Source organism: Betta splendens, chromosome 16, assembly GCF_900634795.4.
Source record: "Betta splendens chromosome 16, fBetSpl5.4, whole genome shotgun sequence".
In the NCBI taxonomy this organism is placed as follows: Eukaryota; Metazoa; Chordata; class Actinopteri; order Anabantiformes; family Osphronemidae; genus Betta; species Betta splendens.
In genome coordinates, this window is record NC_040896.2 from 18541972 (window position 1) to 18559126 (window position 17155).

Genomic DNA, 17155 nt, shown 5'->3' on the forward strand with positions numbered 1-17155 from the left:
TACAAAACACATTCATCGTTTTACAAACAACACAACAATGAAAGTAGATTTTTAAAACATTTTATCCAAAACAGGTTTTTAAATGAGAAACATAAAAATTAAAAAAATTTAATTCTACTCACTGGTTAAATAAAATGCCTACTGTGAGTCATCATCCATAAACCTCTGAATGGAAAGCATAAATACATGCAATTTAAAATGTAACATACATTAAAGCATTACAGCATATTCAGCCTGAAGGACTCGGCTTGGACGGCGCTGGGCTTTCTCCTCTGTCTGAGTCACTGTTGCTCCAGCACGTTGTACAGGCCAGAATATGTTCTTCTGATACTGGGAGCACTATGTGGTCACTGGGAGACAGAGGACAGTGTGTTCACAGACTGTGGGGAGGCGGAGCTGCCCTCTCTGGCTCTGGCTGCTAGCTTTTCTCTCAGCTTTCTGATTTCCTGCAGCATTTCTCTCTCGCTGCTGTCCAGCTGGGCCCGTCCTCGATCCAGGGAGACTGAAGAAATGTAGAGAAAAGAGGACAAGCAGGAATATTTTGACAAAATGGCCATTTAATGTAAAATTGTTTTGACATATAGAGTATATCCTTAAAGAAACAAGAACACAGGAGCTTACAGTTGGTGGAGGTGCTCTCAGAAGGTGAGCTGCTGTTCAGACACACCATGTTGGTCCCTGCTTGCCTTGGTGTGGTGATAGTGGTGGGTTTGGCCAGTGGATCAGCACCCCTGGCTTCAAGTACAACTGCAGAGTTGACACTAGATCTGTAAGAAATTCCTTTGGAATGTTCTGGCGATGTCACCTTCATCGGTCTCTGGACACCTGCCACAAAAAACATTAGAATAACATCTGAGTCTGCATAACAGCTCAAAGCCATAAGGGAAACTGTGCGTGTATGTGTGTGTTTATACCTATGTCTGCTAAAGACAAGGGCTTTTGCAGCTTCTGTAGCTCTTCTCTGGCAGTCATCACTTCCTCCCACTGCAAATTATTATTTATCACACATAATCACATATCACACGCACATATTACATACATATATATATATATATATATATATATATATATATATATATATATATATATTATATAGATATATATATATATATATATATATATATATATATAATATAGATATACATATACACACACACACACACACACACACACACACACATATATACATACATACATATATATACACACATATATATACACACACACACACACACAGATATATATACACACTCTATTCTCACCCCACGCGGGTGGTCTCATCCACTTTCCAAGCTCGGGTCCTCTACCAGAGGCCAGGGAGCTTGAGGGTTCTGCGCAGTATCTTTGCTGTTCCTAGGACTGCACTTTTCTGGACTGAGATTTCGGATGTTTTTCCAGGGATCTGTCGTAGCCACTCCTCCAGTTTGGGGATCACAGCCCCTAGTGCTCCGATCACCACAGGCACCACTGTGGCCTTCACCCTCCAAGCCTTCTCCAGTTCTTCTCTGAGCCCTTGGTATTTCTCTAGTTTCTCATGTTCCTTTTTCCTGATGTTGCCATCGCTTGGTATTGCCACATCCACCACTACGGCTTTCCTCTGCTCTTTATCCACCACCACAATGTCTGGTTGGTTCGCCATTACCATTCTGTCAGTCTGGATCTGGAAGTCCCACAGGATCTTGGCTCGCTCGTTCCCTACCACCTTGGGAGGTGTTTCCCACTTTGACCTTGGGGTTTCCAGTCCATACTCCGCGCAGATGTTCCTGTATACTATGCCAGCCACTTGGTTATGGCGTTCCATGTATGCTTTGCCTGCCAGCATCTTACACCCTGCAGTTATGTGCTGGACCGTCTCTGGGGCCTCTTTGCACAGTCTACACCTTGGGTCTTGTCTGGTGTGGTAGATCTGGGCCTCTATGGCTCTGGTGCTCAGGGCCTGCTCCTGTGCAGCCAGGATGAGTGCCTCTGTGCTGTCCTTCAGCCCAGCCCTTTCAAGCCATTGGTAGGATTTGTTGAGATCAGCCACTTCAGTTATGTTCCGGTGGTACATCCCGTGCAAGGGCTTGTCCTCCCATGATGGTCCCTCTTCCAGCATCTCATCCTCTGTTCTCCACTGCCTGAGACATTCACTCAGCACGTCATCTGTCGGGGCCTTATCCTTGATGTACTTATGGATCTTGGATGTTTCATCCCGGATAGTGGCTCTCACGCTCACTAGTCCTTGGCCTCCTTCCTTGCGGCTAGCAGGAAGGAGGCCGAGTCTCAGGGTGCTGGATTTGGGGTGGAACCCTCCATGCATGGTGAGGAGCTTTCGTGTCTTAACATCTGTGGTCTGTATCTCTTCCTTTGGCCACCTTATTATTCCCGCAGGGTATCTGATCACTGGCAGAGCGTAGCTGTTTATTGCCCGGGATTTGTTCTTGCCATTGAGCTGGCTTCTTAGGACTTGCCTTACTCGTTGGAGGTATTTGGCTGTTGCCGCATTCCTTGTTGCCTGTTCAAGGTTGCCGTTTGCCTGTGGTATTCCAAGGTACTTGTAATTGTCCCTCAATGTCTGCTATTGTTCCTTCTGGGAGTGAGACCCCCTTCTGTGTGGATTACCTTGCCTCTCTTTGTCACCAATCCTCCCACATTTCTCGAGTCCGAATGACATCCCGATGTCCGAGCTGTAGATCCTGGTGGTGTGGATCAGCGAGTCGATGTCTCGCTCACTCTTGGCGTACAGCTTGATGTCATCCATGTAGAGGAGGTGACTTATGGTGGCCCCGTTCCGGAGTCGGTATCCATAGCCAGTCTTGTTTATTATTTGGCTGAGGGGGTTCAGACCTATGCAGAACAGCAGTGGGGACAGTGCATCTCCTTGGTATATGCCACATTTGATGGATACTTGGGCAAGTGGCTTCCCATTGGCTTCAAGGGTGGTTCTCCACAACCTCATCGAGTTTGCAATGAAGGCCCTTAGAGTTCTGTTGATGTTGTACAGCTCCAAGCATTCAGTGATCCATGTGTGTGGCATTGAGTCATAGGCTTTCTTGTAGTCGATCCAGGCTGTGCACAGGTTGGTGTGTCGCATTCTGCAGTCTTGGGCGACTGTTCTGTCTACCAGGAGTTGGAATTTGGCTCCTCTGGTATCCTTGCCAATGCCCTTCTGTGCTTCGCTCATGTATTGACTCATGTGCCCACTTATCTTAGCTGCGATGATGCCTGACATGAGCTTCCATGTTGTGGAGAGACAGGCCGGTAGTTGGATGGGACTGTACCCTTTGAGGGATCCTTCATTATCAGAATCGTTCGCCCTTCGGTTAGCCATTCAGGGTGAGTCCCATCCCTTAGCAGCTGGTTCATTTGTGCTGCCAGGCGCTCATGGATTGCAGTGAGCTTCTTTAGCCAGTAGGCGTTGATCATGTCACTGTACCATGTGTACAGAAATCTTCATCCAGGATGAAACAACTAAGCTCCATGAATACATCAGGAAGATGGTCCCAACAGATGACGTGCTTAGTGAATACCTCAGGCAGCAGGAACCAGAGGAGGAGGGAAAAGGGGGAAAGTAGTGGAGGAACCTGCATGGTATGTACCACCGGCAGATATCGACAAATCCTAACAGTAGCTGGACAAAGCTGGACTGAAAGACAGCACAGAGGCACTAATCCTAGCAGCACAGGAGCAGGCTCTGAGTACTGGATCAATAGAGGCTGGGATCTACCATACGAGGCAGGACGCCAGGTGTAGACTGTGTAAAGATGCCCCTGAAACAATCCAGCACATAACAGCGGGATGCAAGATGCTAGCAGGCAGGGCATACATGGAACATCATAACCAAGTGGCCGGCATAGTATACAGGAACATCTGTGCTGAGTACAGGCTGGAAGTCTCAAAGTCCAAATGGAACGCACCTCCAAAGGTTGTGAGGAGTGACAGAGCTAAGATCCTGTGGGACTTTCAGATACAGACTGACAAGCTGCTAATGGCCAACCAACCCGACATAGTAGTACTAGACGAACAAGAGAACAAGGCTGTAGTGATAGATGTAGCATCCCAGGTGATAGCAACATCAGGAAGAAGCACGATAAGATGGAGAAGCACTAAGGGCTGAAAGAAGAAATAGAGAAGATGTGGAGGGTGAGGGCACAAGTGGCACCCATGGAGATAGGAACCCAGGAACAACATCTGAGGTGATCTGTCTAGAGGGGTGCAGTCCTAGGAACAGCTAAGATACTGCAGGACCCTCAAGGCCTCTGGTACAGGAGCCGAGCTTGCAGGAAAAAAAATGGCTCCAAGGAAGGGGTGCGTGTGGAAATATTTATTTTCTTATATGTGTGTATGTGCTAAAATATTCTTTTTAGTAACTCATCTGTGTATTGATTTAAATAAAACCCAAAAGCCCTTAAAATGAAATCATGTTCATTACAACATACATACAAAAGGCAGCACATGATGTAAACAGACGTGCCGACAAACCTACTCCTGTTGTTCTCACCTTTCTTCCTGCCACGTCTCTCAGGGTGTCAGCCAGTCTGTCTTTTCCTGCCAGGGCTTCCCTGTGAAGCGCTGCCAGTCTCTCGCTCTTCCTCTCCTGCTCGGTGTTGGCCTGTTGCAGGAGCTGTGCCACCTCTCTTTGCCAGTCTGACTCCGAGCCCAGCTGGCACGCCTCCGTCAGGGCCTCCTCCAGGGCCTGGGTAAGATCACACACACACCTGCTTGGCAAACTGTGGGGCTTTTTGCTCATGGAATACCAGAAATATTTAGATATGGCTTCATGTCAGGTTTTACTAACCTGAATATTTGTCTCTGTGCTGTGCTGAGCTGTATGGCTCTCCTCCTTTTTTTCTGCCTCTCTCATCCTCACCTCCACCTCCTCATCAAACGCTTGTCCCAACTGTGCCTGCTCCTTCAACAGATGCTAAGGGTAATGGAAAAATAAAAACTTATCATCAATTAATACACAGTGAAGTCATTACTACACCAGCATTACACCAACTTAACAACACAGGAATGAGATTTGCTTCATATTTATTTCAGTTACAGACAGATTTACTTCTTCAATAAACATCTATATTTAGAAATGATTGATTGATTTATAGATAGATAAATACAATGAATCATTATTTATACAGCACTTTTCATACATAAAGTGCTTAACAGATAACACTCCCTACCAAAGGTTGTTGGGGGAGGTAGTATTGAAGTTTGTAGCTGTCAAGTCCGATAGAAGACATTTTTCTGAAATCAAACAAAAATAAATACCTGTTCAAGTCGCCTGCGTTGAGCCTCCAGCTCCATCTGTCTGACCTCAAGATCCTGGACTGTTGCAACTGTTTCTTGCTCCCGGAGTTCCATCTACGATAAAACTATAGGTTATTAAACGTACTGCAAGTGGGTGGGATGTGTAACTAACTCCCACTGTATTGGTTAGATAAATGACGTGGATTGTAACCACTTAATGTGAAGGCTTTCACTGTTAAGCTTTAAAATGGTCTTTTACTGTGAAATGTCATTACCATCCAGTATTCCTGCACTAATCCCTAATTGCTAATAATAAAAATGAAACCATGACTAACTTCAAACAGGCGTCTCGTGTCTGATCAGTGAACAGTCTTGCTACCTTTCTACTTATGTCCTGGTCTAGTCGTCGTATCTGTGACGCTCTCAGGTCCTGCTGGTGGCTAAGGAAGCGTCTTCTAGTTGCATCCAGCAGCTGCAACTCTTTCACCTTCAGCTCTCTCTTCATGGCTGTCAACCTGCAGAGGATGCACGTAGTGTCTGCAACCACTTTCATTTTCTCACAAATTAACCACTATTCATTAATTTCTAGATTTTACTTTGCCCTCTGCTGTGTTAGCTTTTCCTCTTCTTGTGCCAAGATGTTTCTGCGCTGCTCCTCTGCCTTTTGTAGCAACTCCTGTTTAAACATGCCAAAGAATTTAGTTCAACTAATGTCAAAAACCTGTATGAGGAACTGACCAATATACACTACAAATTAATCTATGCTTAATATAAACTTTGATAAAACCTGCTGAGCATAATAGGCCTCCTCCTCAGCTCGGCGACGCACAAAATCTGCATGAAGAGCTGACACCTCCTGTCTGTTTAGACAACACACAAACTTAGCTCTAGTGTTTTTCGATCACTTCTTATTTTAAATTGAATTTTAGTTGGACGCATATACACATTCCTGGACTTATCTGAAATCTGACCTCTCACGGAGATATTCCATCTCCTGCAGTCGTATCTTCTCTCGCTCTCTGCTCTGGTATTCCACTATGAATTCTGGGTATTGATTGAACACAGGGTACTGGCCATTGGTCAGTGGTGTAAAGTCAGACAGCATAGTCCTGGGATGGACGTCTGCTGGCGTGTTACTCATCAGTCGGTAAGCCTCCTTTATCATGGCTCCCACATCCAGGTTGTTACGATGGTGAAAAAAGTACTGAGGAAAAAGAAAACAAGAGAGATTGGAGGAATGTGAGTCAGCTGTTAGTTACTGACTCTGACTGTGGGATGATTGTGAGAGGAAGTACCTCAAAGTCTTGTTTCTGGGAACAGAGCAGCAGAGGCTCGCGGCAGCAGGTGATGTAGGCCACAGAGGTCATAATCAGGAACGAGGGATGGTTGGAGAAAATGTTGTCAAATAGTCTGAGCCACTCATCGCGAGTCAAAACCTCAGAGAACAACGTCTCCAACAGGGGCCAGACATAAAGCTGGGATACAAAGGGTTCAACAAAACATGTGTAAACTTAATCAGTTGTGAATGCATTTGTTTTAATGTGCAGATCTGTTACCTGTGACGTAATGCCACAATCCACCAGGTGCTGCAGAAGCTCCTTGTCATGATGAGCCAAAACATTCTCCACCATGTTCAGGATGTTCAGAGGAGGGTTGGGAAAGTACTCAAACCAATGCTGGCACCAGTTCACTGAAAAACAGCATGCAAGTCAAGAAGCCATTAACAGACCAAAAGGAAAAACTATAAGTAAATAGTTTAAAAAGTTGAACAACGTAATTTTGTACCTATGACAGTAGCCACCACCTCAAAACACAGCATTGGGTTGTTCTGGAAGAGCTTAACAAAAGGGAAGGCCATGAGGGGAAGGTACTCCACCTCTCCAAAGATGGCTGCCCAGTGAGCCAAAGCTGACAGAACCCTGCGGATGGAAAACAAGGTCTAAACTCTGAACGAACTATGCATAAACGGTCAGACTAATTATGTGTTGGATGTGTGTGTGTGTGTGTGTGTGTGTGTGTGTGTGTGTGTGTGTGTAGTTACCTCTGCAGTCCCCTCTGCAGCTTGTGACTTTTAATGGGGTATTTATCGTGCAGAGTAATAAAGGCTGAATGAAGGCCTTTATCAGTCAGGCTGCTGTATGCCGCATGGTTCTCTGGGAGATACAACAACGATCGCCACACAAACATCCTGCATCATAACATACAAATACAAAATTGCTCTTAATAATTTGTATGTTTTTTTCCAGATTATCAGGTGCATGTCAAGTGATGTTACCTGTACTTAGCTGGATACTCTCCAAATGCCTTGAGCAGAGAGACCAGTCTCTTCTTATTTAGTCCAGCTGGTAGTTCATTCTGTTTAAACACAGACACAAAACCTAACACCTCGTGCATTTATAAATTACACACACTATGCATCAAGTCAAAAGAAAAGACACAATTTGTGTCTACTCGTGGTTCAAAGAGCAAAAACAAAACACAAACAGGCATATATAAATCAGTTAATATACATTGGTGTGTGTTGTTTCTACCTCCTTATCCTCAGCTGTTGATCCAGGAGGGGCTCTGAGTATCTTTACTGGTGGCCGACTGTTTGAACTCTTTGCTGGTCTCTGAACCATGTTTGATCTGACCTTGACCTTTACATTTGATAAGTCCTGATCAGCTGCTGTCACTATTGCCACCTGGCACGAAGGAGGCTGAGGGAGACCCAGAGACAAAGACAAGTACGGATATTTAAAACATATAGACAACAATGAATCAATAAAACTTATTGTCAAATGAAGTAACCATTGTAACCTTGTTTAATTCTTGTGTGAGATTCTGTACACTGTAGATATTGATGCTGCCATTATCCATGATGGCAACAACATGTCTTCCATTAGGACTGATGGCCGCTGTGCTGATAGCGTTGTCATGGGAACCAATGTGGAAATGCAGCTTGCAGGTATGGATATTGATAAAGCGCAATATGCCGTCCTGGCTCAATACACCTAGCATCTACATAAAACATTGTAAAATGGTTAAAGAGTCAAGTTAACGTGACAAAAAATATGTAGTAACAGTGATAAACAGTAATAAAGTAACAGTAGTAAAGTCCAGAAAAAAAAAAAACTATAGATACATGAATATTACATTTGAAAGCTCTAGACTCTCCTGATCCTGTTTGTACCTGGTTGGCTCCTCCATCAAAGCTGTCTCGTAGGAATTCCAGCTGTCTGACAGTTCGGACCTGTGTGGGCATTTGAATCACCCTGACCAACTGTTGGCTATCCAGACACCACAGATGCAGCAGGTTGGAGCGTCCCCCAGCTACAAGGCTCTTTCCATCACTATCAACAAAAATCTGTTATTTATACAAAGTCCAGCAAAGTGTTTCATGAAGAAATTTACATTTAAGAGCTTAATAATCACTGAGCTGATGACTGACCATGTGACAGCAAAGGCCCTGTAGGAGATTTTAGGTCCACAGTTAGGGACAGGAAGCTGGTACTTGCACAGGAGTGTGTCGCTCTCCCAAGCAAAGATGGAGTCATCGCTGAAACAGCTGAGGATGGTGTTACTGAGAGGCAGAAAAAACACCTGCAACGTAAACAAAGGTGTAGCGTGGTCATGACAAAAAAAAGAGCAAAAACATATCCTATTTTACCTTTATGTAACTGTTTACCTTTTGTATGCCTACAGACTGTCTAACGTTCAGCTTCCTCTTCCTCTGGAAGGTGTCCAGGTCCCAGAGTTGAGCTGTGTCTGAGGATGTGGTGATGGCGTAGCGACCTGAGCAGTGAATAGAGATGGACGAAACCGCTCCCTCGTGACCTCGCATCCAACTGACCAGCTGCTTTGTATCTATACATAAAACAGTAGATTACAACTTTATCTATATCTATAGTATAATTGTGATGGTAGGAACGCGTATAATGGGATAAACTGCTCTATATACTGGCTCACTTCTCTGTTGCTACAATGATGGAAGTCTTAATGAGATATCACAAAATATAATGTCAGTAACATGTTGAGAACCAAACAAGAAGACCATAGAGACCAAAAGTCTTTAAAACCTACACAACAATTAACTATTTTAATTATTCTACCTTTGTCAAAGCACTTGATGGTGTAGTCAGCGAGGGCAACAAGGAACTCTGTCGTCCTGCGGAGACTAAAAGCCAGTGAAGTGCAGGCCTGTCCTGTCTTCTGAACCAGACGAAATCTTCCCCACGGGAAACAAAGAACAGGTCATAATTCCACAGTTCAAATCTTACAAAATGTTATATATGCTTTTAGCCCAGGATTTAGGGTTTGGTTTTGAATGACTAAAAGACTTGGATCAGTATTGTAATTATTTATGTGTGTTGTGATCACCTGTTTCTGATGATGTCAAAGACATAGATGTTGCCATGGTAATCTCCAGCCAAGAAAGAGTCTCCTGTAGTGTCAAGGCTCACATGGAGAAAGCGCACCGTCTTGGCCTGCTGAGCAGTGTGAACCACGGTCACCAACACTCTGAGGAAGAGGAAAAATCATATATACAGTCAGGACCATAAATATTTGGACAGAGACACATTTTTTCAAATTTTGTTTCTGTACATTACCACAGTGAATTTTAAATGAAACAACTCAGATGCCATTGAAGTGCAGACTCTCAGCTTTAATTCCATGGGTTGAACAAAAAGATTGCGAGCCCATGAAATAAAGGCATTGTGTTTAATAAATGCTTTAGTTTTTCACAGTTTTATGCAATCTTTTTGTTCAACCCATGGAATTAAAGCTGAAAGTCTGCACTTCAATGGCATCTGAGTTGTTTCATTAGAAATTCACTGTGGTAATGTACAGAAACAAAATTAGAAGAAATGTGTCTCTGTCCAAATATTTATGGTCCTGACTGTATATATTACTATATATTATATGTATATATACACATATAATATATATGTATATAACCATATAGATTACAAACAATATATTGAATACACTATACAGCCAAAACAGACATGCATAAGAAACTGAGATTGAAACTATAAACTGCTACTAAACCACCTCATAGTGATTTGTGCCTACTCTTTAACTGCTGGATTTTCTACTATGAACAAAAACACTTTAAGACTGTTCACCAACCAATGAAATAAACTGAATCTAAATCAGGCTACAACAACAAAATGTAAAATGAGACTGTAGGAATAAAGCTTCTATTGTAACAGCTTATCCATACAAGTGGTGCAACAAGTGTGCTTGAAGACGCAACAACTCCATAGTAATCAAATGGCCAGTTTATGATGTAGTTTTAAGATCAGAATAATTGGTCATGATACCTATTATAAACCATTAGAGGTAAATCTGTCTTTGCCTGCAGGACCAGGTGAATATAAGTGGTCACTCAACAATCCTTCCGACATGTCAAACTCACCCTTTGCCTGGCGTTGGTTTTCGATGCCAGATTTTTCCCTCTTCCTTGTTTCCGATATCAGTCACCTCCATGTTGAAGAAATATGAAGACGTCTCGCTTACTTTTCTATCGTTACTACCAGGGTTTATCCTGTCATGGCTAGTGTTACTTAGCTAACGGGCTAATCCTTTCCCAGGCGACGCAAACAGCGCGAATTTTAAACGCAGATCATTCCATGCGCCCAATTTTATGTAAACGATCAACTAAAAAAACTCAAAAACATTTATTTTCCTCAGAGTTTTAGCAGTCAATTTAACGTATAACAGGCGCTACGCAAACGTTAACCATTGACCTGCCATCCCGGGATACTGTTTTTGTGTTTTGAAGACGGTTATTTTGTCGCCCAAAGCCGACGTAAGGAGTTGACACCAAGTGCATTATGGGACTTGTAGTTCAAAAGCTCAGTGATGGCATCCATGTATTTTATTTTTAAACTTTATTCATAGTGTTTCATTTGCAGGTCACAAAAGGAAAGCAAAAAAAGGGAGAGTTAAAAAAATAAAATAATTTCAGTCATATAATTATCATTACACAGTGTGTCCACCAGAGAGCACTAACATATTTATTTTGCATTTGTAAACAGTGCTGCACAGTGCAAAATAAATCACCAGTAAAAAAAAGCCAGGTTTTCTTTTTATAATGTCACTGTTTGTTGTAGTAGAGTAGTCGTTTTTAGTTTTCTTAACAAACGTTTCTTAAATTAGTCTTTAATGAGTTAATGTTAATTACTTTTTGTGTTATTAAAATACATGAAACCAGGAGATACTAAACCTAATCCTTTTCATGTGATATTGTATTGTGATGGAAGAGTAAACTCTGGCTCTGAATTTATAAGCTGGCTGCCCCCGGATGGTTAAGTGTGACCTGTCGCAAACTTCACCGGAAGTACAATAATTGCAAAAGTAAACTAAAAGATACTGGAGTTTCGTAATAAAGTATCATCCTGTTCTAGTCTTGTTTCAAATTAAAAGAGGTACATTATATTTATAGGCATAAGCCTTCATTATCTGTGCATTTATCGGGAAGTTAGACAACGAATACCCTGATATTATTGTGTCATTGTTTTTCATAAGAATAACTTCAAAGTTAATCTTGCAATTGTATGTGTTTACTTGTATTATCTTTTATGTAACCATTTGTCCCTTTTGTTAACTGTGTGCTGATTTTATTTTTACCTGTAATATATAGTGGGCTCTATATCAGTAAAGGCAGTAATAAGCCACGTAGTCTTACTTTGAAAAGCTGAACCGGACGTCCATGTGTGTCTACTCTGATTTCAGTAGCTGTATTATGCAAAGCTAGCTCCCTGAGATTAGCCACGTCATGTAAACTTAGCAGTGAAGCAGTAGAGCTAAAAATACAGTGAAGGGTCGCTGTTTTGAGGGGTAGTGATTCGTATTCAGAGATAAGTTCTTGTTTTAGGGGTATAAGTGGTCGGTAATCCTATGGAAAGATGTCAGACATTGGGGACTGGTTCAGAAGCATCCCTTTCATCACCCGAAGCTGGTTTGCTGCCTCGATTGCTGTTCCCTTAATTGGGAAACTAGGACTGATTAATATCAGACACCTTGTGTTGGCTCCGGAACTTATCTTTAGCAGATTTCATGTAAGTTTGTCTTGGTGTCATTCACTCGTATTTTGGGTAACCTAGCGAATAAACTAGGTGGCTTTCCTTTTGAATGTAGAAGGGTTAGTTAGCAGGTGGCTAGCAGTGCTAACGGACAGGCCTCAGCTGTGCAACAGCCAATGGGAGGCCGAGACGTGGTTAGTAGCGCTTCCGGGTGCTGTCAAATTTCTCCCTAATTTAGCAACAATAACAAAACAATGTATAAATACCAACACTGCAGTAATAAGTTAAAGTAGTTAAAATAGCGCACTGTAAATGATTAGGTACTTAGATCATGTCATGCACGGCTGTACAGGGGCTCCACTGTCCGCTAACCAAATCACGTAAACAGTGGCGTAATGCAGTGACGTCATTGTGTCTCCTGAAATACATGATTGAGGACGTAGAACGTTGGTTTGCTAAAATTACTTTGAGTACAAATGCCTTTCCCATATCCGTAAATAAATAACAATACAATATGTGTTGTTAATTAATGGCACACAATTTTTACAATTTTATTCTTGGGTATCGTAAACAAATTATTACATGATTACTGGGATTCATTTTGTTGTTGTTGTTGTATTGTTCATTTGAGCCAGTACAAAGTTAAAAAACAAAACACTGAATTTAAATACTGTTTCAATGCTTTTAATTTGAATAAAAAAATACCCACCATACCCACTATATCCACCATCACATAATGCTGGGTTTACAGACTCTGTAGTGGAATACCAAGAATCGATTACTAATGTTTTAGTGTATAAGTTATTATCTGCAATCCTCAAGCTTTTTCAGTCCAGAACACAAGCACAGCTATGTTGATGTATTGGTGATTGTTTCTTCTGTTTGTTTCAGCTCTGGAGACCAATTACATCCACCCTGTATTTTCCTATAACCCCTAATACGGGCTTTCTCTACCTGGTCAATCTTTATTTCCTCTACCACTACTCCACACGACTAGAGACAGGTGAGTCTGCTGACCTCAGCTGTTTACACACATCTGGTGCTCAGAGCTCTTTCAGTCACGCTGTTCTTTTTTGCTGTATTGTCTTGCAGGGGCGTTTGATGGCAGACCCGCAGACTATGTCTTCATGCTACTTTTCAACTGGATCTGCATTGTTGTATCCTTTTGCTTGTATTAAACCTGTTGAACTGTACCTTAAAAAAAAAAAAAAAACTGTAAATCATAATCCTGTTTGCTCTTTGCTACTCCAACGTAAATTAAGACTCTCTTGTTTTGCTTTGCATTTCTGGTTTTTGTAACCCAGCTGTCTCTCTTTTTGCAGCAGCACTATGGCATGTTGGGGTGGCTCTGTGCCAGTGCCCCAGTGTCAGTCTACCCCTGCAGAGGAGAGAAACCTAATCTAGGTCACATGCAGCACCAGCAGTACAGCCTAGGCCACATCTCAGTGCCGTGTCTTTGTTAAGAGCTTAACTGACTTTTCACAGACACTCTGAGACAAAATTCAAGGGTTTAGTTTTTGTCACCTAATGCACAATATGGAAATTTAAAGGGAAACAAGTGAGGGAGGTAAGCTGAGGTTTAAATCTGTGGTGGTGGGTGAGAGTCAGATGGTGTAAGGATTTAAACTGGAAACCTTCCAGTTGCCAGCTGCTGTAATCTTAAGGCTCATGCTGTGATTGTTTTAAGCCATGACACTGCCATCCTTGACTCTAAAGCTATAGATAACTGGGCTCCTGATGAACATGCAGGTGGGAAACCTCCACTCTATGCAAAGCATGTTACACTTTATGGTGATGGTCTAAAAATAAAGTGTCTTGCAAATTTCTGAACTTGTGATTGTTTATGTTTTCAGCTGCTGATGATCCCGTTGATAATGTCAGTATTGTACGTCTGGGCTCAGTTTAACAAAGAAACGGTCGTGTCCTTCTGGTTTGGAACACGATTCAAGGTACATCAAGATTCATTACACATTACATCAAAACAGATAAATGATCGCGCAAGGACAATGTTTTACAGTAATTAATTCGAATGGTCTGTCTCATAAATGTATTTATAGCATGGCGTGCCTTCATGTGGTCATAATTTTAACTAATTTAACTGAATGTGAAGTTAGTCATTATAAATGAATCAGTTCTTCAGTATTGTCTGTTGCTCTGTCCCAGGCACATTATCTACCTTGGGTTATCTTGGCCTTCAACTTCATCATTGGAGGCTCGTAAGTTACCGTTTCAAAAAGTGAATTTGAACACACTCTTTAAATATTTGTATTTACCTAGTTATCTTCACTTTTGCAGCTTTGTGAATGAACTGACAGGGAACCTAGTGGGGCACCTCTACTTTTTCCTCATGTTCAAATATCCCATGGACCTGGGAGGACGCGCTTTCCTCACCACACCAGAGTTCTTGTAAGTTTTTGGATTTCAAGGTGTGATGTATAGTAGCTCCACAACAAGCCAAAATAGGCCAGTGTTTGATTCTACTGTGCCACAGGTGGCCACAGCAGCTCCTGTTCAGCTAAAGTCATTCAGGATTGTATTAAACCCATCCTCTCCTTTCTTCAGGTATCGGTTCTTCCCTAACAGGAGGGGGGGGGTGTCGGGCTTTGGAGCTCCTCCCAGCAGGAGACCGGCTCAGGAGCAGGCAGGAGGTGGTGGAGGAGGACGCCATAACTGGGGCCAGGGGTTTCGTCTGGGCGATGAATGAGTGGCTACGACCACCTCCTTAGCACCCAATAACAAATGGCCATGCAGTTGATGCATGAAGTTAAAGTTCTTGCTGCAGCTTCTCCTATCTGAAGGGAAAAAAACATGAGCTCTGTTCATATAAAAGTATAGTGATGTTTAGTATTCGGGGATATAAAACAGGAAGGAATTTGAAGCATGGATTTTAACCAAAACATCACGCAGCTGGACTCAGACTCTGGGTACAGGCTCACTTCACCCAATAAAGTCAACTCTACTACTACTACTACTACATATGAAGCAGACTGACTAAATATGAATAAATCAGCTATTTTTTTATTTCAGTTATAAATCTTGAGCCCTTCCTCCCACATTGGCTTTGTTTTTTTTCCATTCTCTCCTCTCCTCCGCCCTTTCTCCTAACCCTGACTGTCGAGGCAGCTGCACACCAGCACCCTGTTGATTTTGATTTGTGTGTTCCTTTCCTTTTAGTCTCCATCCCATCTCTCTGTGTCATGCCATATCAGATTACATTGTAATTACTGACACACTGGGAGTGAGCTTTCAGCCTTATCTTTAAAGAACATAGGTTTCCAGGTCTTAATTTACATGGGTGTACATTTTTTAAGCCTTTGTGGCACAGATCTGATGTTTTTCTGCTATTGTAAGATCTGATCTTAACTAAAATGAAGAGAAGATTGGATTTTGCTCATTTTTTGTAAATATAGCAGTTTATTAAAAGGATTTTGTAGATTATATTTTTGCTCATTTTGTATAGTTTATTAAAAGGACAAATTAGTCTGGGTGTGTGATTATCTATGTCCATGTATTCTTACTATAGCATTTCATTGTCTAAAAATATTTTGGATACCTGTGAATTTATAGACAATACTACATAATGTCAATGAAAACATCCTCACATTTTATACATAAAATCTAATTTAAAGTTCTGTCTTTCTTAAATATTCCTACCTTGAATTCAGTACTTTATCCCACTCTTTCTACATTGAATATGTAGCATCTGTGGACTGTCCTTTCCAGATGTCTCCACAGATGTTGAGTGAGGCCATGCTACCTTTCTCTTTGTGTGCTTTGGATCATTGCCATAGTCAAAGGTACCCATCAGCCCAGTCTCAGCTCTAACACGATCTGAATCAGGTTTTCTTAAAGGATGCCTGCATGTTTGGCTGCATTCATCTTTTACTTAATGCATTTCAATCTTTGTCCCGACTGCTGAGAGGAGTGAATAATGTATGTACAATATATAATTTATGGCTGATTTCAAAATATTTTTGGATGGTTTTGTTCTATAAAAATTTGAAATTGTGAATTATTCTTGGTTAGTGCCTTAACAACTTTACCTTATAAGAAAAATCTAAACGTAGACATTTGATTGTGAATTCCTGCAAATTAAGCTAATGTAACGACCAATTCTTTATATTTCTTATTTGCAGTTCATGGACTTTCATGCAATAATGATACCATAAATCCTAATATGAACGTGCTCCAACACTCTGATTTAATGATGTGCACATAAAGCTGAATGCTGGTACAATAGTACAATTAAACCTTTTTGCAAACCTAAATAAAAGGGAGCAGAGGAGCCAGTGGGCACGTTACCATAATTGCAGTTGTGTTCAACTTGTTTGGCAGTAAAGTGGATGCAACTGCTGTTGGAGGTGGCTTTGAAAATGACAATGCACTACAGTACATGCAAGTAGAAAAGATGAAGCCTGCAGAAACATAATTCCAACCCAAAGAGAAGCTGGAGAGGCTTGGAATCCGAGACGGGCCCTGGAAGTTGTCATTTAGGCTTAAACTGATATCTCCCATGAGGCTGCTATTCAATCCTGCTCAGTGAAAGCTGAAGGAAAAACTATTGTGGACCTTCTGAGGTACCTTGATGTGATTCAGTTAAAGGTTTGCTTGGACCTCAGGCTTTTTTTAGTGCCAGTAGAGATCTGAGTAAAAACATTGTGCTTCATATGCGATGTGGAAAAATGATATAACCAGTGGATGGCAGGATTTCATATGATTCCACTGACTGTTCTGGAGGTGCATCTTAGTCTGCGAATAGAAACAGACTATACAAAGACAAATGCACCTCTCTTATCCTGTACAAAATCACAATGTTCTGATGCAACTGTAGAGTGCCTTTGTTATTCACCTGAAATTCTCACCATTCACATTCATCTTTCCTCATTTTGATGCACACAAGTTTAAACTGGAACACTGGG

The 17155-nt window shown here is 41.8% G+C and overlaps 2 protein-coding genes across 2 annotated transcripts; one reads left to right on the forward strand and one right to left on the reverse strand.

Moving 5' to 3' along the window:
* Positions 1 to 44: 44 nt before the first annotated feature.
* Positions 45 to 11017, reverse strand: tbc1d31 (TBC1 domain family, member 31). Its single transcript, XM_029129727.2, has 23 exons — positions 10628 to 11017; positions 9586 to 9726; positions 9318 to 9433; positions 8894 to 9072; positions 8657 to 8808; positions 8399 to 8558; positions 8026 to 8226; positions 7758 to 7925; positions 7502 to 7581; positions 7268 to 7414; positions 7012 to 7145; positions 6783 to 6916; positions 6522 to 6701; positions 6198 to 6430; positions 6014 to 6086; positions 5823 to 5902; positions 5606 to 5741; positions 5248 to 5340; positions 4778 to 4903; positions 4481 to 4675; positions 915 to 984; positions 622 to 825; positions 45 to 502 (listed from the first exon to the last, which is right to left on the reverse strand). The coding sequence occupies exons 1-23, from the start codon at positions 10696 to 10698 to the stop codon at positions 348 to 350; spliced, it is 3228 nt and encodes a 1075-aa protein (XP_028985560.1). The 5' UTR covers positions 10699 to 11017; the 3' UTR covers positions 45 to 347.
* Positions 11018 to 11930: 913 nt separating this feature from the next.
* derl1 (derlin 1) lies at positions 11931 to 15662 on the forward strand. The gene is made up of 8 exons (XM_029128512.3): positions 11931 to 12272; positions 13128 to 13239; positions 13329 to 13393; positions 13959 to 13985; positions 14090 to 14185; positions 14400 to 14452; positions 14532 to 14642; positions 14799 to 15662. Exons 1-8 carry the CDS (start codon positions 12120 to 12122, stop codon positions 14938 to 14940), a joined length of 759 nt encoding a protein of 252 aa, XP_028984345.1. The 5' UTR covers positions 11931 to 12119; the 3' UTR covers positions 14941 to 15662.
* The last annotated feature ends 1493 nt before the right edge of the window (positions 15663 to 17155 follow it).

Bases quoted from the DNA above. Each gene is read 5' to 3' on its own strand.
- tbc1d31 (XM_029129727.2), bottom strand. From the start codon at position 10,698: ATGGAGGTGACTGATATCGGAAACAAGGAAGAGGGAAAAATCTGGCAT. The intron at 8,559-8,656 runs GTCAGTCATCAG...TTTTGTTGATAG, and splicing joins AGGGCCTTTGCTGTCACATG to TGATGGAAAGAGCCTTGTAG. The intron at 6,431-6,521 runs GTACTTCCTCTC...CTTTTTCCTCAG, and splicing joins CCCAGAAACAAGACTTTGAG to TACTTTTTTCACCATCGTAA.
- derl1 (XM_029128512.3), top strand. From the start codon at position 12,120: ATGTCAGACATTGGGGACTGGTTCAGAAGCATCCCTTTCATCACCCGA. The intron at 13,986-14,089 runs GTGGGAAACCTC...TTATGTTTTCAG, and splicing joins GGCTCCTGATGAACATGCAG to CTGCTGATGATCCCGTTGAT. The intron at 14,453-14,531 runs GTAAGTTACCGT...TCACTTTTGCAG, and splicing joins AACTTCATCATTGGAGGCTC to CTTTGTGAATGAACTGACAG.